This window comes from Euprymna scolopes, chromosome 12, assembly GCF_053919585.1.
Source record: "Euprymna scolopes isolate OS-2025 chromosome 12, ASM5391958v1, whole genome shotgun sequence".
NCBI classification, from domain to species: Eukaryota; Metazoa; Mollusca; class Cephalopoda; order Sepiida; family Sepiolidae; genus Euprymna; species Euprymna scolopes.
In genome coordinates, this window is record NC_136493.1 from 10,544,277 (window position 1) to 10,572,269 (window position 27,993).

At 33.0% G+C, this 27,993-nt stretch overlaps 1 protein-coding gene across 1 annotated transcript in view; it reads right to left on the reverse strand.

Moving 5' to 3' along the window:
* Positions 1-3,312: 3,312 nt before the first annotated feature.
* LOC145291172 (neurotrypsin-like) overlaps positions 3,313-27,993 on the reverse strand; it is a 30,413-nt gene continuing 5,732 nt past the window's right edge. The window contains exons 2-4 of the mRNA XM_080136715.1: positions 18,667-18,874; positions 6,033-6,332; positions 3,313-4,080 (exon numbers count right to left, since the gene is read on the reverse strand). Of these exons, the coding sequence (XP_079992841.1) occupies positions 3,752-4,080; positions 6,033-6,332; positions 18,667-18,874 (837 nt within the window). The 3' untranslated portion in view covers positions 3,313-3,751. The remainder of the gene's footprint in view (positions 4,081-6,032; positions 6,333-18,666; positions 18,875-27,993) is intronic.

The window sequence follows — 27,993 nt, forward strand, 5'->3', positions numbered from 1 at the left end:
AGGGATGCAACGTAGTGATGATAGGGCTAGAGTTAGATTGGTTGAGAGTGCAAGACGTATTGGATTAAAGACTAATTTTTGGACTCCGTCTAGAGTGAGAGACTAATAGTAGATGCACCATCCACGGGCGAATTGTGGCCTTGTAGAGATATAGGATACTCTCGGGTGTGAGTAGTTTTCTAGCATGATAGAGAGAGCCCACTTTCTTTGCAGCAACTTTGGCAATGTCTTCAATGTATTCCAATTCATGTTGCCTGTGAATGTTCAACTGAGAAATTTGAACATAGAGCTTTTCAGTGGTGTATTATTAGTCATAGCACTCAGTGATTGAGAGTTTTTGTAATTGTTGGCAGCATTGAATGTTATCATCCATTTATAGCCCCACTCTGTCACAGACAGGGGGTCAATCTCTAAAATTTCAACCATTTTTATGTGTTCATTCGTTTTACCCATATGTTCGTTATAGAGCATGGTGTCATCGGCAAATATATCCATCTTCGAGACAATTTTATCAGTGAGGTCGTTTATGAATATGACTAATAATAAAGGTTCCAAGGATCGACCCCTATAGCACATCTGCATTTATATCAAGTTGTTTTGACGTACAACCATCGAGGACAACCTGCGTTTTTCTCTTGTCTAAGAAGGATCTGATTATATTAAGTATTTATCCAGTAATATTGTATGATTTAATTTTCATAAGACGTTCATGCCAAACCCTGTCAAAGGCCTTAGATATATCAAGAGCTACTTCCGTAGCCTCTACTGCTTTGTCCAATTCATGGTCTATACATTCAGAGATTAGTTAGGATATCTGCAGTAGAATGAGCTTACCTAAATCCATACTGTCAGTAAGAAGGTTAGTGTCTATGAGTTCGTGGACTAGTACTCTATTAAGGACAAAAAAATTTTGTCAAAGCGAGGATGGAGGCTAATGAGACGATAATCGAGTTGGTTAGTTCTTTCGCTAGAATTCTTGAAAATTGGTACCACAGAAGCAATTTTGCAACAGTCAAGAAGAAAAGAGTTTGGATAGAACTGGCACAACCTGAGGGGAGCATTTTTTTTTCTTCTTTTTTCAAATAGTATAGCAGAGATGAGATCAAGCTCATTCGCCATCTAAGTTTTTTATGACCTCACAAACATGGGAGGGGATAATTTTCGGATTATCGAATGTGGCTTCTGTCCGTAAAGAGAAATTTAGGAGGGGATGGTTTATTGGGTTTAATGTGGGCTTGGAGGCAAACCACCAGGTAAGCATGTTAACATTGTAAGTTGCTATGTAAACAACCTCACGATTGTTGAATAGTGGGGGAATCGTTTATTGCCCATTATTTACTACACTTTTATAGATTTTCCAGAAATCACGAGTTCCTCATTTCTGTGAATGTGTTTTCTGATGATTTGGGTTTGCCTGCTCTTGACTGCGGCTATTTCACTCTGACAATTATTTCTAGCTTCTATAAACTTTTGTCTATTTGAACTTATGCCGAATAAATCCGTGGAATGCATGCTGTCTTTGAGCAATGCCAGCTTCAACAGTACAATTGATCCATTGGGGAGAATGGGGTTTGCTATAAAACTTCTATGTGGGAAACATGTGCTTCAAGTGCTGTTTCGAACCATTGAATAGCCTCATTTGCACATTGTTCCGCAGGACAGGAAGAGAAAAGATACTACGCCATGGTTCATCTCTGATGTGATCCCTTTTATCTTGAGATGATTATCTATTTTTGATATGGTCAATAACAAAAATAATCTATCTGTATCTATAAAAGTGAGAATGTGTGTGTGTGTGTTAGTTAGGGCACTTCTCAACCTATATACTCCACAAATTTGTGATCTACAAACTTGAAATTTGGTACATAGCATATTCAGGTATGTGGAAAACTTTTTAATTGGTTTTCATCTTAAAAAAAAAAAAAAAAAAAGGGCTATTGGGGTCAGAACTGAAAAATTGGTAACTTGGGGGTCCTCGGATTTTTATTTATTTTTCAACTGTTTTACGAGGTTTGAAAACACTTTTTAAAGGCCGTGACAAGTTGGCCTAATGGTTATCGTACTTGACTCACTGTCCATAGGTTTTGGTTTTGATCTCAGCTTAAATATTTTTTTTTTTTTACTTGCAAGAAGTGGACTGTTTAGAAAAAAAAAATAATACTCGCATGCACATGTCTTGTTTTTTTTTTTTGTTTTTGTTTTTATTTTTTACTTTTTTTGTTTTCTTTAAAGAATGTAACGTTATGTTTAATATTAGGCAACGCCAGGTGCATCTTCTAGTAAATAATAAAAGAAATGACCAAACCATTAAAATGGTGGGAGTGTTACATATTAGAGAGGAGGAGCAATGAGAACACTTGCTTACCTACTCTGCAACATAATTACTACTTTTCCTTTTTTTTTTTTCTTTAAAAAACAAAAAACAAATAAAGGTGCTTGTGTACTATAATTAGATATCATAAAAATGCATTTAACGTAAAAACACGTAATTACGTGTCATATCGAAATTAGTAAAAATTACAAAAAAAATGATTAAGATCTGGTAGAATTATAGTTTTACAAAAAATATATATATTTCTATTATCTTGTGTATTGTCGATCCACCATTTTCTAATTTAGAATCGTGGAAGTTAAAACAAGGGAGATAAGTCTGGTTGTCATACGGAATTTGCTTCAATAGAAGAAAATTAGCAAATGCAATAAAACTGTACTCGATAAATTTGATTTTTACTTTTAATTATTTTTCTAATCTATCATTTTTTTTTTAATTTTTTACTAATTTTGACCATGACACGTAATTATGTTAATTATGTTTTTACTTAAATTAGAATTGAATAAGCACCAAAAAAATCTCAAACTGTTTTTCTTCTAAATAATGTAATTTCATAAAAGTGCCTTAACTCTTGAAATAGTCAAAACAAATGTTTTTCTTAGTGAAAAATCAACTTCTATTTTTATCTGGATTTGTAATAAATATTTGTATTTTTTTTTTTTTTTTTTTTAAGAAAATAGAAAATAACATGTTTTGTTTTCAATTTCCGTATTTTTTTAAAATTCTTTTATTATTAACGTTAAACTTTACAAAACTGTATATATTTTGGACTTTCAACTAAAACTTTTTTCCGATGAGATTATTTTCTGTATTTTAAACATTTAATCTCAATAAATCTCATTGACTTAAAAAAAAGTTTGTCTTTTTTATTTGTAATTTATTATTTTAACAAATCAATCGTTTTTATAGTTTTGTTGCATGCAAATTGATTATCCTTTTTGCAATTCCGCTGCATTTTTTTTTTTTTTTTTGTGTGTGTGTGTGTGTGTGTGTGTGTGTGTGTGTGTGTGTAAATTACCACAAAAAATTGAATTGTATTCGATTCCACAAACTGAGTAAGGAAACTTTTCTCTTTTTATGAGCTTTTCAACACCACAAACACTGATCATCACTTGGAGAATAGATTTTTTTTTTCACTCCAGACAAAGTATGAAACCACTTGATGTAAGGAGCTAAAGAAAAAATATCACTTCAAGGTCAAAAACTAATGTAAAATCTGATTTTTGGGGAGGGGGGGAATAATTTTTGCGGATAAATCATGTTCATATGAACTATTAATTTTTTTAAATTTTTATTTTTATTTTTTTTTTATTCTATATTGGATACAGCGACGTCATTAGGATATTTGTTAATTTTGTACTCTTTTTAATGGAAATCACTCCACGCAATTCAAAATCATTTGAATTACTCTACGTTATCTTAACAGTTCTCGCAATAATTGGACCCACATTCAATTGCTGCATCGTTGGTATGATCACAGAATTCCATATTTTGCGGTGTCGACCAGTAGCAGTCAAAAAAATTACCTTCGTGTCCTGTGCAGCTAACGTCGGACATCCAGATTGGACCATTTCCGACGGCAAACAAGGTTGAATCCATCACTCGTTGGGCGTTCATGAAGCCCATCTGTCGACACACTACTGCTGCGTCGTTCATATCGAATCCATCGTTGCATACTGTTCCCCACTGGCCATTCATGTGCACCTCAACACGGCCATAATGCTCATTGGTCAAACGGAGTGGGACACCTATGAATGAACAAAATGGAAAAACTATAATTTGTATCAAAATTGCTTTAACAGAACATAGTGTGGAGATGGGAGATGAAAAAAAAATGTGCTTAGGTTTTAGTTCTAGATAATTATATATACTAGCAGGGAGACCTGATGTTGCCCGGGATTAAATGATGCTCAGCAAATGTTTCACACTCCCATATTTTTGTCATCGAAATTGGTGGAATCGCCCATTTTTTTTTTTTTTTTAATCAAATTGATTGATTTCCTGCTCTAGTTGGGAATCCATTGTGGTTCACCAGAAGGAAGCTTCACATTCCACCCTGCAATCACTTAGTCCACATTGCCTTGTAGAGAATCTGTCATAAAATTATTATATAATGGCTTGAATTAAAGTTTAAAATGCAAAAGTCAAATGTCATGGTTTAATTTTGCTCTCAGCAAAAACATTCATTTTGTACGTGCCCGTGTCGTATCAAAGAACCTACTGTTGATTTTATGTTGGGCCTTTCAGCTTGTGTGATAATAAAATTTCTCAAATGCACTTGCGATGTTAAGCTGTATAAAGAAGCGAGTCAGGGATAGTGGGAATTTAGAAAATTTAAGGAAGTTCTACTACGCTAATAGGAAAAAAATAAGTAAATAAATAATTATTTGTAATAATAACCAGTAAAGACAATAATAATAATTTTTTTAAATAATAAAAATATATACATATATATAAATTAAGATATTAAAAAAAAAATAATAATAAAATAAAACAAAAAAGGGGACAGAAAGGGGGTATTTTTATGTATGCTGGCCGACAACTGGTCAATTCCATTGCTATTCACGGTATTTATGTGTTAAGATGAGCTACTTCCTTATCTAAGATTTATGAAATTAGGGGACTGCAAGTAAAGAAACTTTGTCCAACCCCTAATCTGTTAAGATAAGCGTAAGAACATATTTGGATGCAAGAATCCCATATATGTTAGTATCATGTATATAAGAGAATGCACAAATTGGTTCACAATCTATATATTTGTGAAAGTGAACGTGTCTGTCTGTGTACATTTCCCTACGCAATAACTTTGTCAATTTTCAGTCTACGGACTCGAAATTTGATATACAGGGTACTGAGATTTGGGAAAATCTTTGTAATCCTTTTTTGGATAGAAATTTGGCTGTTAAGGGATCAAAGTTCAACGATTTGACCTTTGAGAACTCTATAAAACTCCTCCGACAATTTTGGGTCTAACACTTGAAATTTTAGATATAGATTCCTTGGACATGGATCTAACTTAATAACTTGATTTGAGCCCAAAACAATAAATGTTAAGGGTCATAATAGGGTTCAAAGTTAAAAAAATTGACCGTTTTTTTTTTTTTTTTTTTTTTTTTTTTTGCTCAACATACACCTCCAAACACCCGGGCAACGCCAGGCTGAAATGCTAGTTATAAAAATAATACAAAATACAAACTCCAACACATAAGTTGCACTGAGTGTGTGTGTGTGTGGCATCGATCCTCTACATGCTAAGGTCTACATCTACTATCAAGGCCGTGTTTGTTAGTTGGAGCAGGTCAGCATGAGCTGACATCAAGCCATAACTTGCATTCCCCCGAGTTCAACTCACAACTCTTCTCAACTTTAACTGTCATCAAGTGGCACAAACTAAAAACTGTTTGCAACCGCCATAAACTGTTGCAAAATCCAACACATCTAAAACTAAAATATATTGATCGATCCTTTGTTTGGTCTTTTTGTCCCAAATTACCACCATACCTTGATCAACAATCCTATTTGAGCTTCTTTTGTGTTCTTTTCTGAATGACTTCCGATACTTTTGTTCTACTGATAAACCTATTTCCCTTTCTTTTTCTTTTTCTCCCCTACATCCTAACACTTCCGAATGGGGGCAAAGGGGATAGTATCATAAGAGACACATCCATCATATATAAAATAGAAAATAAATATTCGTCACCTGAACAGACCACACCAGCATCTTCTTCATGGTTACAATTGGCCGAGATACGATGTGCCCGCTGACACATGAACACGCTGTTTTCATTTCCCGTGCAATGAAGCTCATTAAACCATACTGGACCTTTCCCCGCTCCAAAATGCGACCGTTTCGTGGCTCGTTTTGCTTCTGTGAAACCTAGTTCCCGACAAATCACGTTGGCTTCACGCAATGAAAAATTGTCATCACATACGGTACCCCATTCGCCATTGACCATGACTTCGACGTTGCCGTGTGTACCGTAGGTCAAGCGAACACCATCTGTAAGAATCAAACAATAAATTAATGAAATTGACAAACAAAAATATTGGTGCTTGTTCAGAATTCCTGCTATATTAAAAAAAAAACATCAGTGTTTGTCTACAATTGAGCCTATAAATTTTTTTTTTTTTTTTTTTTTTTTTCAAGAAAGATATTTAAAAATCTTTATGATGTACATAGCTGTCACCACACAAAGATGTCATATTCCAAAAATCACATAAATCGATTAAGTATTTTTATTTTTTTATTTAAGAAAATCAAGTTTTATGACACATTTTATCGAAGGATTGGATGCGCCGGCATCTTAACTTAAAATGATAGGTTGTTGGCGATACCTGTCGCTTGACAAGGGCAGACAATTGACCTTCCACCCTCGCGAGGAAAAAAAACTTTAAGATTACCACTTTTCAAGGTTTTGGGGGGCGCTGAAAACAAAAATAACGTTTACAATTTCGGCAAACAAGTAGTTTCCAAGATATAAAGAAATGATAGTTTCAAAAAGGAGAGATCACTTTTCTATAATAATTTAGGATAAAATGAGCACCCACTTTATGGCCACCTGTTTTGTTGGAGGGGGGGGTAACGTACAATGAACACAATTTAACGTAAAATGAGAATCAACATGTTGACCCTCCCCCCCCCCAACAAAAATTCTATGTTACATTTTCTGGGGGGGGGAGTGAAGTCGTTATGTTAATAATTTATTATTTTGTATTATAAAAAGTGTTTCGACATTATATTTAAGAAAAAAAAAAGAGTTTGGCCATTTTTTTTTAAGTCTCCCCCCCCACCACCACCACCTCCCCAAATGTAAACAGAATTCAGGTGTCTCCAACAACCTATCATTTTAAATTAAGATGCCGGCGCATTTAATACTTCGATAAAATGTGTCATAAAATTTGATTTTCTTAAATAAAAAAAACTACTTGATCGATTTTCGTGATTTTTGGAATTTGACGTCCTCGTGTAGTCACAGATACATACACCATAAAGATTTTTAAAGACTTTTCTTGAAAAAAAAATTTTTTATGTGCCCAATTCTAGACAAGCACCAAAATGTCTGTATGATGTGCATGCTCGGGATGAAAAGAAAATATCATATATGAAATTGATTACATGGTTTTATCTTTAAATAAGAAAATCAAATTTTGTGGCTAAGCGAACAGCAACGATATCACGACGCCATCCTGAGAACAGGTTAAAAACGAGAGAAAGAACTCCAAATAATTTAAACTTGTGAGATTTTAGAAAGCTATTCTTAATATTGGAAGCAAGAGACATTAAACCTAGTAGGTGATGCTCTTTTCCTTCTCTGCAACCTCTTTCCCACAGAAGAGACATTGCGAGCCTATCTTGGCTCTATTCTTAAGTGCTCGACTGAACTCCAATCTATGGTACCCCCTTGCCAAAGTTTTACAAAAACACTCAGCTAGCTACAACCACTATATACGATTTCCCCCACTTTCTATCTGTGCCTAAATCAAAACGTAGATTCCATGAACAAAGTTTCTTTCCCAGAACTGCTCACATGTGGAACACTGTTCCACTGGCGTGCTTCCCGGTTGAATACAACATTACAGCCTTCAAATCCAATGTAAACAAGTTCTTGAGCCGTCCCCATGAATAATCAAATTCTACCCAATTTACACCATTAACGATTATTACACTACTTACATTCATTAACCTTTATCCTCCAATGGCCTTCGGGCCTTGATAAGTAGTGACTCCTAAGTAAAAAAAAAACTCAAATTCATTTAAAAATGATTTTATTTTTGGTGTACAATATTTCCTTTCCCTCACAGGTAAGTACATCATAGAGATTTTTATATTTGTTTTTTTTTTTTTTTGTTTTTTGTTTTGTTTTTTAAATATAGAATTAATTCTTGACAATCACCAAAATATTTCAAACAAGCAGGGCCACCCGGCGTTACCCAAGAGAGTAGTAACTTATTTTTATGGTAAATTTGTAGTTTTTCACCTAAAACGGCGAACAACTGTGATGTTAATTAATTGTCTGCTATTTTAAAATGTCATTTTTCAAATCTATTTAATAATTAAAAAAAAACGTTGATTTCATTTTCATAATAAAATTGAAAAATATTTTTATTAAAAAATTGTTGTTTTATGAAATTTGAAAAATAACGTCTTTAAAAAAGCAGAAGATTAATTTATATCACCCGATTAAATTATGTCGTCTGCCATTTTGAATGAAAAACTACAAAATCTACCATTTTTATTAGTTGCTTTCCTGCTGTTGTCACGTGCAAGGTTGAATCTTGCTAAAAAACGGAAACAACTAATCAAAATAAAATTGAACAAAAATAAATAAATAAATAAATAAATAACATTTTTAAAAAATATGAATAAAATTAAAAAAAATATATGAGTGATAAGTTTTACTTAAAAATTTTTCTCACTCTCTTTCTTGATAGATAAATAAATAAATAAATAAATAAAGCATTTGTGTGACCGTAAATTAATTCGGACCAAGTAAAGAATAGATACCCTGTAGCAGAAGACAATGATTGGCGCACATTTTAAGTGACACCGGTGATTTGACATTGACACAACCACATGGCGCTTGTAAATACGTCAAATAGCAGACGTGGTTGAATGTTCATGAGCAAGATTTTTTTTTTTAATATATTTACAAAACCTTTTTAAGATTTAAAAGAAAAAAATATATTTACAAAACCTTTTTAAGATTTAAAAGAAAAAAATATATTTACAAAACCTTTTTAAGATTTAAAAGAAAAAAATATATTTACAAAACAGCTTTTTAATATTGAATATTAACAAAACTTTTAAGGATTAAAATAACTTTCTTCTATTTACACAAAACTTTTTAACGTATTTAAACAAAATAAATTTAAATATATGGGTGTCTTTCTGAATGCGTTTTTTTTTTAAATATATTTACAAAACTTTTTAATAATTAAATTAATTATTAAAAATAATAATAATAATAATAATAATAATAAATGAATAAAAAGAATGAGCTTTATTCATTACAAAACCGACGTTATAACTAAGAATTTCTGCACAACATCCATTTATTTAAATGTATTTTGTTTAAATGTTGTGTTTCGTTACATTAAAAACTTACTTGTATTTAATTTGTCTTTGTGGAGAAGCAAGCAAATAGCAAGTTTTTTTTTTTTTTCAATAAAAATAAAAGCTTTAAAAAAATGGTGTCCTGTGATATTACAATTCATCTTTATGCAAAAAATAAAAGTTATAAAAAGATATGTGAATAAAATAATATATTTTTAAATCTCGATTGTTTATACTAGTTGCTTACATTTGTAATTTTATTATACATAACAATTGCCTCGATCTAGAAGGATTTCTCCTTTAGTGACCACCGACGTACATCGGACTTTAAATAAATATTGAATTAAAAACGCACAAAAAAAAAAAAATTTGTACATAAAAATTAAGTTTGGTCGCAAAATAAAAGCGAAACATTTGCAAAAATCCAAACAAATAAGTTATTTTATATTTGTTTCTGTCATTAAAAAGTTTGTTTAAATAATTTTATTGAAAAGGTTTTAAAAGTATGTATTTTGTTTATAGAGAGGAGAGATCAGCGTCCGAAATTCTCAGTTATAACATCGGTTTTTAATGTTTTTTTTGTTTTTTTTAATTAATATAGCTCATTCTTTTTATTTCTTTATTTATTATTATTATTATTAGTAGTAGTAGTAGTAGTTTTATTCAAAAAGTTCTGTAAATATATTTTTAAAAAACACTGATCGCGAACATTCGACCATGTCTGCTATTTGACGTGTCTACAACAGCCAATGTCAAGGTCGAACAACCGGTGTCACTCGAAATGTGCGCCAATCCTTGTCTTCTGCTACAAGGTATCTAATCTTTACTTGATCCTGGGTGACAAAATACTTTCGATGCCTATATTACGTAAAAGGAATTAAATTCTCCTAATCACCGATTAAATTTTAATCACGTAATTATTGAAAACTAGCATTTCAGCCCGGCGTTGTCCAGGTGTTCAGAAGTGTATATTGAGCAAAAGAAAAAAAAAAAGGCGGTCCATTTTTTAAACTTTGACCCCTATTATGACCCCTTAACATTTATTGTTTTGGGCTCAAATCGAGTTATTAAGTTAGATCCATGTCCAAGGAACCTATATCTAAAAATTCAAGTGTTTTGACCCAAAATTGTCGGAGGAGTTTGGTAGAGTTCTCAAAGGTCAAATCGTTGAACTTTGACCCCTTAACAGACAATTTTCTGGCCGAAAACCAATCACCTCGATTTTCCCTAATCTCAGTACCCTGTATATCAAATTTCGAGTTTGTAGACTTAAAATTGACAGAGTTATTGCGTAGGGAAATGTAAACAGACAGACAGATACAGACACGTTCACCTTTATAGATATACTAGCATAGGTGCCCGGCATTGCCCGAGTATTTGGAGGTGTATGCTGAGCAAAAAAAAAAAAAAAAAAAACGGTCAATTTTTTTAACTTTGACCCCTATTATGACCCCTTAACATTTATTGTTTTTGGCTCAAATCAAGTTATTTAGATCCATGTCCAAGGAACCTATATCTAAAATTTCAAGTGTTTAGACCCCAAATTTTCGGAGGAGTTTGGTAGAGTTCTCAAAGGTCAAATCGTTGAACTTTGACCCGTTAACAGCCAAATTTCTGGCCGAAAATCGATCACATCGATTTTCCCAAATCTCAGTACCCTGTATATCAAATTTAGAGTCTGTAGACTAAAAATTGACAAAGTTATTGCGTAGGGAAATGTACACAGACAGACAGACACACAGATACGTTCACTTTTATAGATATATAGATTGAACCGCATAATTATAAGTGATTTAAATTAAATTTAAACATGTGAATTTTCTTTTTCCATTTTTTGAAAAGTTTTTAATTTAATTTCTTTTTTATAGTCACAATTAAAAATCGCATTTCATCTGAAAACGCATTAATATTAATTATGTGTCATGATGAAATATGTGAAATAAGTAAAAATTAAAAACAATTGTTCAGTAAAAGATTAATTATAAGTAAAAATCAATTTTATCATAAACTAGCAGACTGCCCGATGTTGCCCGGTCATAAAACACACAAAAAATATTGTTTTTAATCAATGTAGATTTCTTATTTCTTATTAAGATATATATAGGGCGATAATTCACGTAAAGAATTGACTTCTTTTTTATGTATTTTATGTGTGTTTTGTTCTTGCAAATTGTTATTTCATATTATATACGTTATATTTTAATTCATGCAGATTTCTTATTTATTATTATTATTATTATTATTATTATTATATAGAGTTATAGAAAAAATATGATTTGGATACCATCTGCCAGAATCGAAACCAGAACATTTAGCACTTCAGCCTTAATCGTTATTTACCTCTCCAGCATAGTTACCATCTGAGCTACCGACCAGTGAATATGAAAGATTAAAATTAAGTGACTTTGAGCTATGGATGTTTGATTTTGTGCATGCGCAAAAGTAACAGAAGGGGCAATGTTTTATTGACATACCCTGCCAAAGTCAATTGTTTTGTTTTCAATTTTGACTCCTTAGCAACAATTTTTTCTGGCTTATAACCAATCGAAAGTGTACTTCAGATTCAAATATCCTATATATATCAAATTTCAACTCTGTAGACCAAATATTCAGAGAGGAGTTTGGTAGGCGTTTTGCACACACAATGACAAGGTCACTTATATATACGATATACACTTATATTGGCGCGAGTTCAACTTTAATAAAAGTTAGAATATCTAACCACATTTTTTTCCAGCCAGGGAACTTCTCTAACTAATTAAAAACTTAAATCTAAAATCACCCCTTTCTCTATTAATTGGGCTATTCTTAAAATGTCAAAGTTTTATACCCCAGGTTCTAAGTTTTGTCACCTTTTGCATAGCTGAACCTATAAGTATAATTACTTCCCTCAACATAATCAATTCCAAAAGTGAACTTATTTCCCAATGTAAACAAGAAAAAATTCAAATACAACTAATTCGAAATTACTTAGCTTGCTTCTTAAGCTACAAATTTACTTAATATGAGAGACTTTTATTCCTCTCCATTATTTTTGAGAGACTAGAGGAGCTGTTATATACTAGACCTGGCAGTATATCTGTGTATGTATATATATGCATATATGTGTGTGTATAATTACGTGTGTGTCTGTATGCCGTTTGAGTAAGTTGACTCCTTTAGTCTCACTTCTTATCCTATATTATTAATTTTGTATAGGTGTGTATATGCATTTATACATTTATATATGGATATATGTGTATACGAACCATTATACATTAACTTATTAAACTAAAGCTTATGATTTGTAAATGTTTCTACTCATTTAAACTTCCTCTCAATTTTAAATGAATAAACTTGAATTATCACTTCCACATAATTATCTTTCTGTCTGGGTCACAATGACCTTACATGACATATATTTATCTGTTCTAAACATAGATTGACTATGTTTGTTTTTGTCTGCCTCTTTCCCCCTTTTTTCTCTCCTCTTCTCGCCATTATTTCTATTTTTCTTTCCTCTTTTTTTCGGCTTATTATCCTTTCTTCCTATTCTCTTTTCTTTTTTTCATTTTTCCTCACTACTGAGTGAAAAATATCTTTTCAACTTTTTTCTTTTTTTTAATAAAACGAGCAAAGTCAAATAATTTAAACAATAAAAGGTTTAACCAAAACAATATGCTTTAAAAAAAATTTTTTTAACAAAGGCTGTTTAAAGAATATCTGAGGAAAGTCGAATGTTTATACCTTCAAGTATCAACATAAAAATCGGTATATATTTAGAATTACACTTATCAAAAAAAAAGCACAGAAAAATCTTTATGATGTACATACTCGTTATAGAACTAAGATGGCATATTCTAAAAATCATGTGGGTTTGGCTAGTAACTTTTCTATTTGGCTAGTAAATGAAAATATTTAGTTGTCAAAGGTCAACTAAAGATAAGTTTGTCCGTAGAGCCCTGTTATATTATATTCTTGCATATTCTTATAGCAAATAATCCTAAATCTTGTTTAGATAAAAAGAAAAAGAATTGGTTCAAAAGCCTTTTAAAAAAATTAAATGTTTTATCGATCGAGACAAAATGGCGGTGAATGGTGTAGTTTTGGAAAATTTTAAATCTTATTAAAAATAGAAAAAGTTTTATAGTCTTCTTTTCATATAAAATTCAGGCATTTATTTTTCTGGGGAAAAAATGCTCAAGAATTTTTTAAAAGTTTTTTTTTTTTTTTTTTGCCGTACCTAGTTTAAAAACTTTTTCATCTATATTTAATTACTAAATTGGGTAATTTTTATTCCAATTTGTGTATGTGTAACGGAAAAAAGGGGATTGTTAAAAAAAAAGATAAGTTTGTCCGTAGAGCCCTGCATATCCTTTTATACTTCAACTTTTTTCTTCGTTTCTGCTTTCATAATCATTATGAAACATTTTTCACAAACTTTTAAAAACTTTTTTATGCAAATATGATCCAATTCATCTTTACAGTTCCTTTTAATGCACTAATCTGCAAAATTTATTGTATATTTTGCAAACCTTTTTCCTCTGATCAGATAAATTGCATTTTTCGAAACTCTGCGAAATAAGGTCTTTCCAGTTTATCTGTACGCCTTGTCGGATAATTAAAAATTCTGTATACCTTCTTTTGAAAATTTGAATTAATTTTCAAAAGATTTTTCTATTATATATATATATATATAAATATTCTCATATGCAAGAAGGTTTTCATCTTAAATGCTACGCAATTATGCAGAAAGTAGAAACTATGCATAAATAGAATTCAGCGTAATACAAGGTAGAATGATAAAAGTGTCGCCCTACAGAAAACAACACTACAGCTTTATTTTGAAACTTTTATTGAAAAAATCAATTCTGGTAACTTGATTATGTAGTAGAGCTGACATCTATTCAATGTAGCCACCTTCAGCCTCAGTCACCACCTCAATATAGGTTCGGAACTGGGAGCATGCCTTTTCCACAAGTGCCGGCGGGAGCTCGGCGAATACTCGGCAGATGGTGGCGATCAGGCTGGCTTTGGTTTTGTGCGAGGTCAGGTTGGTGATGTTCTCGATGTAGGACCAAATGAAGTAGTCTAGTAGGTTCATGTCGAGAGAGGAGGGGATCAGTAAGAGAAGGGTACAAAGTTGTAGCACTCCTTCTGAAGCCAAACCTGGGTCTCTTTGGACTTGTGGGCCAGCACCAAGACCTGCTGCCACACCCAGAGTCTGCTAGTGGCCACCTGATTGCACCAGGAATCACCACACTCTTCAACAGATCCAGGTACACTTTGATGTTGACTTTCAAGCTGACTTGCAGACATCAGGTGGCATGGTGTGGCTCTCACTTGAAACCACATCAAAGACTATAATCATGGCCAGAGACTTTCATCACCCTGGGCACGTCCCTGTTATTCATGGCAATTCAGTGATGCTTTTGAGGGTGCTTGCAACGGTCCTGTTGTCATAACTTTGATCGGTAGAAAGCATGAGTTGTACAGCGGCGCATCTCTAATCTCACTCGTTGAACATTATGTCACTTTCAGGCATGATAGAAGGCTCCTATCACTCTTGGGATTTGTACACAACTGGCCAACTAGTAGATGGTCTGCAACAACAAACAGAAAACTAGCTTTCATCAAACGGAAATGGAATCATGTCCTCTTTTCTAGGACGACAATTTTATTGTTCCACCATAAAAATGAATTAGTAATTAATTAAAGCTCGTTTTTAAAGGAATATGCAAGTTAGTTAACCTTCATGTTGTTGCTCGAATGTCCATAGCTGAGTATATTAGAAAGTTTGTTTTAAATTAGAAAAACTTGATCGAGTAGAATATTGCCTAGAATTGTTTTTATTAAAAATAAACATCGGTTTTATCGTATTTTCTCGATCCGTCATTGATAATAGCGGAAGTACTGTCAAGATTTTCTTGTTGTTACCAATTTGTGTCACGTTTAAACGATTTGATTACATGTGCCAAAAAATAGCAACGATCATTTTAACAACAAAGACAAAATATATAAAACTTAATTTTTTGCAAACTAAACAAAAACTACCGACTATAATTTTGAACTAAGATTTATATATATACAGGCAATAAACACCCCAGACATTTTTGCATATAAGAAATCCGGCTTGGTATTAATTTTAGTCATTTGTTTACTTAATAAGCCAATTTCTGTAACCAGAATGCATTTTTATAAAGCGAGCAACCTTTCAGCAAAATCTTCAGAATGTCTTGGGAGAAAGGAGACTCCCAAATCCCAGATTTGATGCACTCTTTGTCGGGCCCAACAGCCAGGGAAGTTAACAGTGGTAACAGTAGTAACCAAACAGCCCTTTTCAGGGCTAACAACCAAATTATTAATGCAATTCAAACTGTCCTTTTTAAGGACGATTCACAAACTAACTGAATGCTATACATACTTCACGCTTTGCCACTGCTTGCTCTCTGAAACTTTCTTCACAAACTGCCACTCCACTTTCAGTTCCTACTTCGACTCCTCCTTCATGCAGCACCAGTTCCAGTAGCTCCAGCTCACTCCTGCAGCTTCCAGCAACTCCAGCTCACTTCTGCATTCCCTGCAACACCAGCTACTAGCTCCAATGGCCTTTGGCCTCCAGCTACCGATTCTAGTAGCCACTGACGTTTAGCTACCTGCTCCAGTGTCCACTGATATCCAGCTACCTGCATCAGACCCAAAATAAACCTGAGGCATCAGAAATGCACAAATTTCAATTCCATGAGATGCCTATTTTCGCTTTGTACAATTCAGATACACGATTTTCATTGCCATGCGATTTACTGTTTCCTCTTGGTAAATAAAACAATATTATCTTTAACTGATCAGCTGTGTTTGTTACCTCTTTACCTTGTGTCTATTTTCCTAGTTTTTCAGTCGACTGGTACCTTCGATTTGATTCTCTGCAACAGATATTTCATTCTAGTCTTCAGATAATGTCAGGTCATCAGGAGAGAATACACACCATTTCAGAGTCTACTGCTCTCTTGCAGATTTCTACATAATCAAGTTTATCATCTGTTTTTCATTTGTGCGGTATTTCGGTCCAGTCTCCAGATAATGTTGGATCATGAGGAGAGAATATGTACCGTTTCGGGGTCTACCTCACAAAAATTTTAAAAGACATCATAAATGCATAAGTAAATAAAGGTTGTTTTAAATTCTTTTTAAAAATCCATATATTGGAATGATATGCTAAATGAATTCCTTCATTCCGTGAGCGAAATTTTTTTAAAACAGCATATAGCTGTTAGAAATTGAAAAAAAAACTCATTCCAGTTTATTTACACATACATTTTAAATTCTAACAACTCCATCTATTCCAAAAAAGTGACATGATATCTTTTAAAATTTCTAATGGTTATATGTCCCTTTTTAATCTCTCCATCACGTTGGAATATTATTTCCATAATTTTCATCATATGTACATATGGACACATATTTGTAGTTTATTTAATTATTTTATAGATAAAAATGACTATCAATGGATGCGTTTTTCGCCGTACCTAAAGTTAATCAGTATGGCTGACTATGTCAGGATTTGAACCCACGAGTACAGGGCCTCTCGTCGATATATATACTGGAACGCAGCAAATGCCCTTACTGAAATTACGTGCCAGTTTATTTCTTATAAAGTTAGGCATTGATCTATATATTTGTATGCGTCAATATAGGACAATAATTCATACGTAAATGGAAAACACTCACCAAAAAGCTTCTGGCCAGCTAGCACATACTAAAAAATTTATAACTAAAAATTACAAAAAACATGACGATATATCTACATATCTATAAAAGTGAACGTGTCTGTGTATCTGTCTGTCTGTGTGCCTGTGTGTGTACATTTCCCTACGCAATAACTCTGTCAATATTAAGTCTACAGACTCTAAATTTGATATACAGGGTACTGAGTGTTGGGAAAATCGATGTGGTCGGGTTTCGGCCAGAAATTTGGCGATTAAGGGGTCAAAGTTCAACGATTTGACCTTTGAGAACTCTACCAAACTCCTCCAACAATTTTGGATCAAAACACTTGAAATTTTAGATATAGGTTCCTTGGACATGGATCTAACTTAATAACTCGATTTGAGCCAAAAACAATAAATGTTAAAGGGTCATAATAGGGGCAAAGTTTAAAAAATTGACCGCTTTTTTTTTTTTTTTTGCTCAACATACACCTCCAAATACCCGGGCAACGCCGGGCACTCATGCTAATATATATATAAAATTGAACGTGTCTGTGTGTGTACATTTTCCTACGCATTAGCTCTGTCGATTTTAAGTCTACAGACTCGAAATTTGATATACAGGGTACTGAGATTTGGGAAAATCTTTGTAATCCGTTTTCGACCAGAAATTTGGCTGTTAAGGGGTCAAAGTCCAATAATTTGACCTTTGAGAACTCTACCAAACTCCTCCGCCAATTTTGGGTCTAAACACTTGAAGTTTTAGATATAGGTTCCTTGGACATGGATCTAAGTTAATAACTTGACTTGAGCCCTAAACAATAAAGGAGTCATTATAGGGGTCAAAGTTAAGCTTTTTTTTTTTTGCTCAACATACACCTCCAAACACCCAGGCAACGCCGAACTGAAATACTAGTATATATATATATATATATATATATATATATATATATATATATACACACACTAGCATTTCAGTTCGGCGTTTATATATATATAAAGGTGTATGTATATTTCACACTTCCGGTTATAAAATAGACGAATATTGGCTGAAGAGAGCTTGATAAGGATATCTTAAACGGTCCTTATTATCGGGCTTGAAACCGACGGTACCAATGATTTGTCTCATCTAACAACTTTCTGTACACAATATATATATATATATATATATATATATATATATATATTACGCAAATTTTGTATTTATTATTATAGTCAATTATTTCATATTATTTTATACCCAATATATAGCCATTATTTCAAAAGTTAAAAAAAAAAATGTGATTTGAGTGCCATCAGCTAGAATCGAAACCGAAACCAAAATATAACAAAACAGTTTGATGATTGAAACTATGTCTATAAGTTAGGCCAAGACTTAAGTTGATACATGAAATAAGTACAATTTTCATTAGGAAAAAATGCGTTTGATCTTGAGACAATGCTTTGATTTTAATTTTATCCATAGAGAAGGGAGAGAAATAGAGGAGAGAGAGAAACCATGAATATAGCTGTTGAGTGGGTTTAAAAAAAAAAAAAAAGGCGTGGGAAGCATAGACGAAGGTAAATATTTGTCTAATAAAGTTAGGAATACTTACTTAGCTGCATGCCCTTTGGCAGTTCGTTGGTGATGTTTTCAAAACTTTGATCTGGTTGTATGTCTTTTGGCAGTCGGTATCCCTGCTGAACTCGCAACGATAACGAACTCGACAGTTTTAACAACTCGCTCTTCAGCAAATGGATTTGTCGCTCGTTCTCGGCCACAGTCCGTTGCATGCGACTATGACTCCGCTTCAGACGATCAACCTGCAAAGAAACATCGGTAGCCAGAAGGAATGCACGGTTCTTTTATATGACAAGGGTGCGGTCGGAAATTAATTAAAGTGCTCGTCTGAGCTTCAATCTATGACTATCTCCTGCCAAACTGCCACAAGAAACACCCGTCTAGCTACAACCATTATCAACAATTTTCCTGACTCTTTATATATGCCTTAATCTAAATGCAAATTCCATTAAAAAATGCTTCTTTCTTAGAACTGCTCGCTGGCAGAACTCTGTTCTGCTGGCCTGCTTTCTAGCTGACTACAGTATGATCGTCTTCAAGTTCAATGTAAACAAGTTCTTGTTAAGCCGTCCCCTTAAAGAATCAAATTTCTACCACTAATGATTACTACACTGTTGTCCCAGTGACTACCGTACACTCATTAACCCTTATCCTCAAGTGGCCTTCAGGCCTTGATAAGTAGTGACTCCCTTGTTAAGAAAATAATAAAAAGCATCAAGTAATATGTTGCTGAATTTTTAGATAAGGATCAATAATTCATATTATTCCTCGTTATATCAACCGCACTGAGGATTGAACCACAAATGACCGTGGCATAATCAATAAAGTACTTTGGAAAATCAGTAGTAAATGAACAATTCAGTGACCTTTTTCTGAAGGTTGAAGGTTCAATCCTCAATGTGGACGACCTAAAATACAATTGCGAATTACTTAGGACCTCTACCCAGTCATGGCTGTCAGAATGAGAGCATGCTATCCCCCCCCCCTCCACCGTGAATTAAATAACGGGTTCCATTCAAAATTCTGTACAGATTCCCGAGTTCAACTGAAAGATTCTAAGTTCAATAAGATACATCTGAAGAAGATCAGTTGTTACATCGACTGAAACGTTGTGAAAATTACACTCAAGATGAGAAAAGCAGTTCGAATAATCCAACTCATACAAATTACTTTGTACTTCTGCCAGGTCATAGCTGATGGAACGAGAGCATGCTATCTCCATGGATTAAATAAAGTGCTCTGTTTGAAATTCAGTGCAGATTCTTGAGTTTCACAAAAAGATTTCCGAGGTTGACAAGATACATCTGAAGAAGGTTTGAGGTTACATCTACCGAAACATTATGAAAGTAACACTCAAGATAAGAACAGTCATCTGAATAATCCAAGCATTAAGAAGTATGACTCATCGTTTGCTACGAAGCAAAAAAAAAAAAAAGAATTTTCAAACATTATTTTAAAAAATGTACTTGTCCTATAACGATTATAGATAACTATATGTTTACCCTACAACATCCAAATAATATGACCTTGAACTATATCCGATGGTGACGCCCCAGCATGCAGGTTTTGGGGAGTGTTGAGCCACCCTTTAATTGCCATTGCTCTCAGGTCCACTCTGACCCAGACTGGTAGTACCTGTTAGGGTCCCAACTATGGATTAAATAGAAATCGATTAAAAAAAAAACAAAAAGAAAACAAATATACTCTATTAAAACATAGTTCTTCAAAATCACTGGATTCGGCATTAAATAACCTGAAATATATGGTTGATATGCAGTAAAACAAAAACAACCAACGAACCTACGATATCCAAATAAAAATAAAACATGTAAAAAGCCGTGTGGGTGTGGATCTACACAAATATCCAGTAAAATAATAAATATAAAAGTTTCTATTAATTTATTCATTGCGGACTATTATTCTCATCTTTATTAGTTGTTGTTTCACGACGTTTCGGCCAACTATTCCTCTGGCCTTCGTCAGGTGGTAACCACGACGGATAGGAACTTCGAATCTCCTAACTACATTCTCAGCAATCACTGCCTTTTGTAGTTGTTGTCGTATCAGTAATTGCTGAAATGCAGTTAGGAGATTCGAAGTTCCTATCCGTCGCAGTTACCACCTGACAAAGGCCAGAGGAATAGTTGGCTGAAACGTTGTGAAACAACAACTAGTAAAGATGAGAATAATTGTGTCTGCAATAAATACATTAATATAAATTATACTCATCTCAATAATGAAGTCCAATTAAAAAATAATATAAAAGTTTCTACTTTAAACCACTCAAAAGCATGCACACACACACACGCGCGCGCACAAATATATATATATATATATTTACATTATGAAATAGTAAAGGATAGTTCTGAAAGTGAAACCTCTTCTTTTTTTTTTTCATTCAAAAAGTTGAAGACGGGCGTGGTACCATTAAAACGAGCGACCTTTTGTGTCTCAGAATTTTTTTTCTACGTAGTCACCACCGTTCTCAATACATTTTTGCCAGAAATTCAATGACGCATATCTGCTTCTGACGCACGTCTATGACAGGGGTTGCTTTGTAAGAGTCCCAAGCCATCAATGTTCGCAGAAGAAAGATGAAATTTTCAAATCATGAATGCATAAGTTTAGTCATTGTAACAATATAATTTGCAATTTCCTCTGATCTATTTGGATGGAATAAAAATAGGAGGCATTACTTTTGGAAATCCCCTCATACATATGTGTGTGTGTGTGTGTGTGTGTGTGTGTGTGTGTTACAGAAGATTAGAATAACATCAGTACCGTCGGCTTGTTGATTTATATTTTTTTATTAGCATTCTGTGGTAGTTAACTGTTATACTCACCTGAGAGTTTTGGTGGAGTTACCTGTCCTTTGTTTATATTTTTACGTCACCCCTTTTATTGGGGGACGTACTACTTGTTATTCTTATCAATTTTATTTATTAAACATTTAAATATTTTATTCAAATATTTATTAAACATTTATTAAACATTTAAATATTTTATTCAAATATTTATTAAACATTTAAATATTTTATTCAAATATTTATTAAACATTTATTAAACATTTAAATATTTTATTCAAATATTTATTAAACATTTAAATATTTTATTCAAATATTTATTAAATATTTAAATATTTTATTCAAATATTTATTAAACATTTAAATATTTTATTCAAATATTTATTAAACATTTAAATATTTTATTCAAATATTTATTAAACATTTATTAAACATTTAAATATTTTATTCAAATATTTATTAAACATTTAAATATTTTATTCAAATATTTATTAAATATTTTCACGTGCATAAAAGTTATCCATGGACATGCATGCTTCTGGGTATCAAAAAAAGTTTAATCATGCTGAAGACTTCAAAAGTTTAATCATGCTGAAGACTTTAAAAGTTTAGCCATGCTGAAGACGAGTGAAACCCGGAAACGCATGTCCATGGACGTGAAAATATTTCATAAATATTTGAATAAAATATTCAAATGTTTAATAAATAAAATTAATACACATTTGACATGCACATTTCTTGACAGCACCTGTTTCGTAGCACACAATCATTCATGTAATTATTATGTTAATTTTTTAATTTATTTCGCCCTTAACTCTTCAGAAGAAAGAAGCAGTCATCAACTTTAACAGAAATTAAAGGAATATGGGCATGATTACAGAATCCGAAAGTTGGAAGAAAAGTTGCAGTTATTTTTCAATGTATTATGCCATCTTTTAATTTTAATGTAGAGTTATATATATATATATATATATATATATATATATATATATATATATATATATATATATATATATATATATATATATATATATATATATTCAAAATCTATCTATCTATCTATTTATATATATATATATATTTTAAATATATTAAAAACATCTATTTATATATATATAATCAAAAATTCCCCCACTAACCAACAATCACGAGGTTGTCTCCTCAGCAACCGACAAGGCTAACATGCTTGCCAGTCGGTTTGCCTCCAACTCCACACTGGACCCTTCCAACCACCCCCTACCTGACTTTCCTATGCGGACAGACGCCTCGCTAGACGATCTGAAAATCACCCCTGCTCAGGTGCATGCTATCATATAAAACCATGACACTTCAAAAGCATGTGGACCCGATCTCATCCCAGCTGTGCTATTAAAAAAGTACTCAGCCGAAGTAGCTCCAGTTCTCTCCAAACTTTACAACAAATGCCTTAATGAAGCTTGCTTTCCGGGCTGTTGGAAAACTGCTTCTGTTGTACCAGTATTCAAGAATTCTGGCGAAAGGACTGACCCATCAAATTATCGCCCCATTAGCCTCCTCCCACTTTTTGCCAAAATATTTGAGACCTTAATTAACCATGCTCTAGTTCATCACCTTACAGATGCTAAACTTCTGACTGACAAACAATATGGATTTAGATAAACTCGTTCCACAGCAGACATCCTAACTGTAATCTCTGAACATATATACCATTCACTGGACAAAGCGGGGGAGGGCAGAGTGGTAGCTCTAGATATATCTAAGGCTTTTGACAGGGTATGGCATGAGGGTCTCCTCAGGAAAATTAGATCATACGGTTTCACTGGTAGAATACTTAACATAATTAAATCCTTCTTAGATAAGAGAAAAATCCAGGTTGTCCTCGACGGTCGTACATCTAAACAATATGATATAAATGCGGGAGTGCCCCAGGGTTCTATCCTTGGACCTCTATTGTTCCTGATATTCATAAATGACCTCCCCGACAAAATTGCCTCTGAGATGGGTATATATGTTGATGACACTACACTCTATGGCAGGCACGACAGGAAGACGAATGAACACATTTCTAAAGAAATGGCAGAAACACTAGAGGAAGATCTCCAATCTGTGGTGGAATCGGGACAAAAGTGGTTGGTCGCATTCAATGCTGCCAAGACTAAACTAGTTTCATTCAATAATTACAAGAACCCCTCTCTACCACCTAAAGCAATGGCCAACGACTCTTTATCTGAGAGTACATCTTTCAAACTCCTTGGCCTAACGTTCACAAGAAACATTGAAGGCATTGCCAGGGCCGCTGCAAGAAAGGTGGGCTCTCTCTACCGTGCTAGACAACTACTAACACCCGAAAGTATCCTAAGGCCACCATTCGCCCATGTATGGAGTATTGCTGTCACATCTGGGCTGGTGCATCTGCTACTAGTCTCTCGCTCCTTGACAAGGTTCAAAAGAGAGTCGCAAACCTGATAGGCCCTGAACTGGCATCTAAGCTTCAGCCTCTATCCCATCGACGAAATGTTGCATCCCTCTGCCTTTTCTACAAGTATTTTAGTGGTGAATGCTCTGACGAACTGCAATCACTTGTGCCCCCACGACGTGATCACCCTCGACAAACCCGACAGGCTACTAAATCCCACCCCCACACTGTAGAGATCCCTAGATGTAAAAGATCTTTTTACTCCAATAGTTTCTTCCCCAGAACCGCTAGACTCTGGAATTCCATTCCAGGTCCCTGCTTCCCCAACATTACTGACGTGCAGAAGTTCAAGTGTAACGTGAACCGACATCTTGCTGCCCAAATCCCTTTGTTCGTTATCCTGATGCTTTTGAATCGTTTAAACGAGATAAGACACAAATTAAAATCTGATGAAAAATCCTGATAGATATTACTAGAGGTAATACTTTCAGGGTGATCCTAGCCAAAAAGGAAAAGCTCAATATTTAAGAATAGAGCAATATATAAATTTAGTTGTTAAATTCAAATTCTGAAGATCAAAATAGAGACACATATATTCGAGTTAAGAATTTATTTTTTGACAAAAGGAACATATAGAAGGGGTTATATTAATTTCCTTAATCCATGGATTTTCAATAATGGCTCATATCATCAGAGGAAATGAAATGAGGTTAGCAAAATGTTCAGCTGTGAAAAGGCACGTATTTTATATGTTTTTTAACATGTTTTATTAACTGTTTGCTCGTGTATATATATGTATATATATATATATATATATATATATATACATATATATATATATATACATATATATATATATATATATATATATATATATATATATATATATATATATATATATAAATCTTACAATTAAGTTATAATGTGGTACAATGAATATTTATTTAGGCAATAAAAATAACACCAAACTTTCTCTAAACAAAAATGTGGCCATTTTTTTTAATTGCTTCACTTAAAGGAAAAAAAAAACTGCAACGTCTTCAATAATTGGACGATGCACCCGGGTTCATCCCCATCCATACTTCTCTTTTTAAATAATTTAATGTTTTAATGTTTTTAATCGCCCCAAAATCTGATAATTACTTTAATCAAACACAATACATATCCAGAGCCGTTGAGTAACAGCCTCTACCATTATTTATATTATTATAATTCCTTCTTTTTTTTTTCAAAAATTTATAAACTGTCACGTCTTGCATGACCAAAAATAATAAATCTCTTTATTTTAATAATATTTGTACTCACTTGGGGTTCTCACACAAATCATCATCATTACTCAATTATAATAACCGGTGGTGTTCCCTAACAAGTTTCTGTACATTTCTAGTACTTTCTAACTCTTTCAATAACCTTTGCAAATGACTTTGCGTTATTGCAACAGCTACTTACCATTGATTTCTCATTGAGTGCGCCGTCTATCTAACTAGTACCAGTGTTCATTTTTAAAGCTTTGGGACATTCTAGACCTGCGGGCTAAATAAATCGCTCGTTTATTAAGTGTTAAAAATAATATAAAAAAGCACTATATTGCAAGGGACGTTCCAACAGTAGTGCCTCCTATTTTTATTCCGCTTGAATGGATCAACAGGGATTGCAAATTGCATTCTTAAGATGTTTGAACTTATGCATTCATAACCGTAAAGTTTTATCACTTTGATGTTGATATTGACAGTGCGAGACTCTTAAAAAGCAACCCCTGTCATGGACGTGTGTCAGAAGCAGAGATGCATCATTGAATTCCTGGCAAAAGTGCACTGAGAATAGTGGTGACTATGTAGAAAAATAAATTCTGGAGCACAAAAGGTCGCTCGTTTTCACTCCTGTCTACTTAATTCGGCTTATTTGTTTTTGTTGTTGTTTTTTTTTTTTAAAGAAATCGCATCAAACAAGGCATTAAGCCACTTGATGTAAAAAGCTATTTACTTCAAGGTAAAAAAAAAACAAAAAAACAGCCAATGATAAGTGTTAGATGGATAGATTCTGATACAAAAACAGCAATTCTTCCTTATTTCTCAGAAACATTGTTCATGGAATGTGAGGACTAAAGGACAAAATGAGGGAAGCGAAAGTAAACCAAAGATCAATTTTCTATTCTCCTGAGTTATGTTTATCATAAACATCCTGACACATGACGAGACGATCAAAATTACAAACTTTATCATAACTTTACGTAAGGGTGTGTGAGCAGTGATTTTTTTTTTATGGAAATCACTCCAGACAAGCTAGGAAGCCACTTGATGTATGCAGCTAAAATATACAACAGTAAAAAAAAAACAAAAAAAAACTAGTCAACGATAAGTGTTAAAATGGATAGATTCTCATCGAGTGCACCGTCTGATATCTAACTAGTACACCACCACCACCACCATCAATCTCAGACTCTCTAATTTTTTTGCTATTAAATGCTTATTTAGAGTTACATGTGTTTTAAAAACAAAATTACAGAAAAATATTTACGATGTGCGTACTCGTCACAGAACCAAGATGTCATATTCCAAAAATTTATGTACATTGATCAAATAGTTTTTTTTTTTTTAACTAAAAACATCAAATTTTATGACGAATGGAGACGTCGTGTTGTGTTCGGCTGCGTTAAATAAATAAGAGGGAGATAACTTAATTCGAACTATCGAGATCAAAATCAGCCCTATAATGGATACATTTAGTATTAAAATCGTTAAAAATCGTAACGTTTTATTTTCTTAATTAAAAAAAATACTTAATGTACGTGATTTTTGGAATATGACGTCTTTGTTCCGTGGCAAGTACGTACATTATAAAGATGTTTTTTGCATTTTTTTTTTCTTTTAAATAAGTGTAATTCTAAATATGCACCGAAAAAAAAAGTTATTTATTTTATTTGGAAAGCAAAATATGGATTCTCCTATAAATAAGACAACTGGGTACATGGGATATATTCTTTAGAAATCCAAAGGCTCAAGATAAAATTCATGCACTATGGTAAAAAGCAAAGTAATTCTTGCAAAGAGTTACATTGAACTTTTGGCAATAAGTTAGTTGTTTATTCCTGCAAAATTTATTGATATAAGTTCGTATATTATCGAAGAAATGGAATTTTGGCATATTTCACAAGAGATTTCCGCCAATATATATATATATATATATATATATATATATATATATATATATATATATATATAGAGAGAGAGAGAGAGAGAGAGAAAGAGAGAGAGAGAGATTAAATGACTGACCTCGATTGTCGATGTTTTTTAAGACTGAAACAGTAAATTTATTGCAGCGACTTACAGTGATTTTTGTTTACCTAAATTGAATATATACATATGTGTGTGTGTGTGCGCGCGCGCGTGCGTGTGTGTTTTTATTTATTTCAACCTCGGGGGTTTTGCTTAAATCATTACAAGTTATTTCAATTGACAATGCAATAAATTATCCTACCGATTTCGTCTGATGAGAGCGATAGGATAATTTTATCGTCTTGTCGATTGAAACAACTTGTAATGATTTAAGCAAAATCCCCGAGGTTGAAATAAATAAAAACATATTTAGCTCTACTAATGTGTTGAGCACTTTTCCCTGTTTTTTTTTTTTTTACCAAATATATCTCCTTATATACAGTGGGGAAAATAAGTGTTAGACACATCCCATTATTCTTTATTTAACACGTTTTTTATGCAGCAAATGACGCGAAAATTTACCAAGAAATAGTTACTAATTTACCAATAACAAATAACTTTAGAAATTGGAACCTTTTAATGCATAACAAAAATTATATAATAAAAACGAGAATAGCCGGGAAAAAGTATTGGACACGCTAACACAATTTCATCTAGTATTTAGTTGAAAACCTCTTATTGGCTATTACAGCTTCAAGACGTTTTCTATACGACGAAACTAATTTGTGACAACGTTCAGGCGAGATTTTGGCCCACTCTTCAACACATACTTTCTTCAATTCCTGAATATTACGTGGATCTCGCTGGAGGACCATGATTTTGAGCTCTCTCCATAGATTTTCTATAGGATTTAAGTCTGGGGACTGACTGGGTTACTTAAGAACATCTATTTTGTTCTGTACGAACCAATCGGAGGTTATTTTAGCAGTATGTTTGGGATCATTATC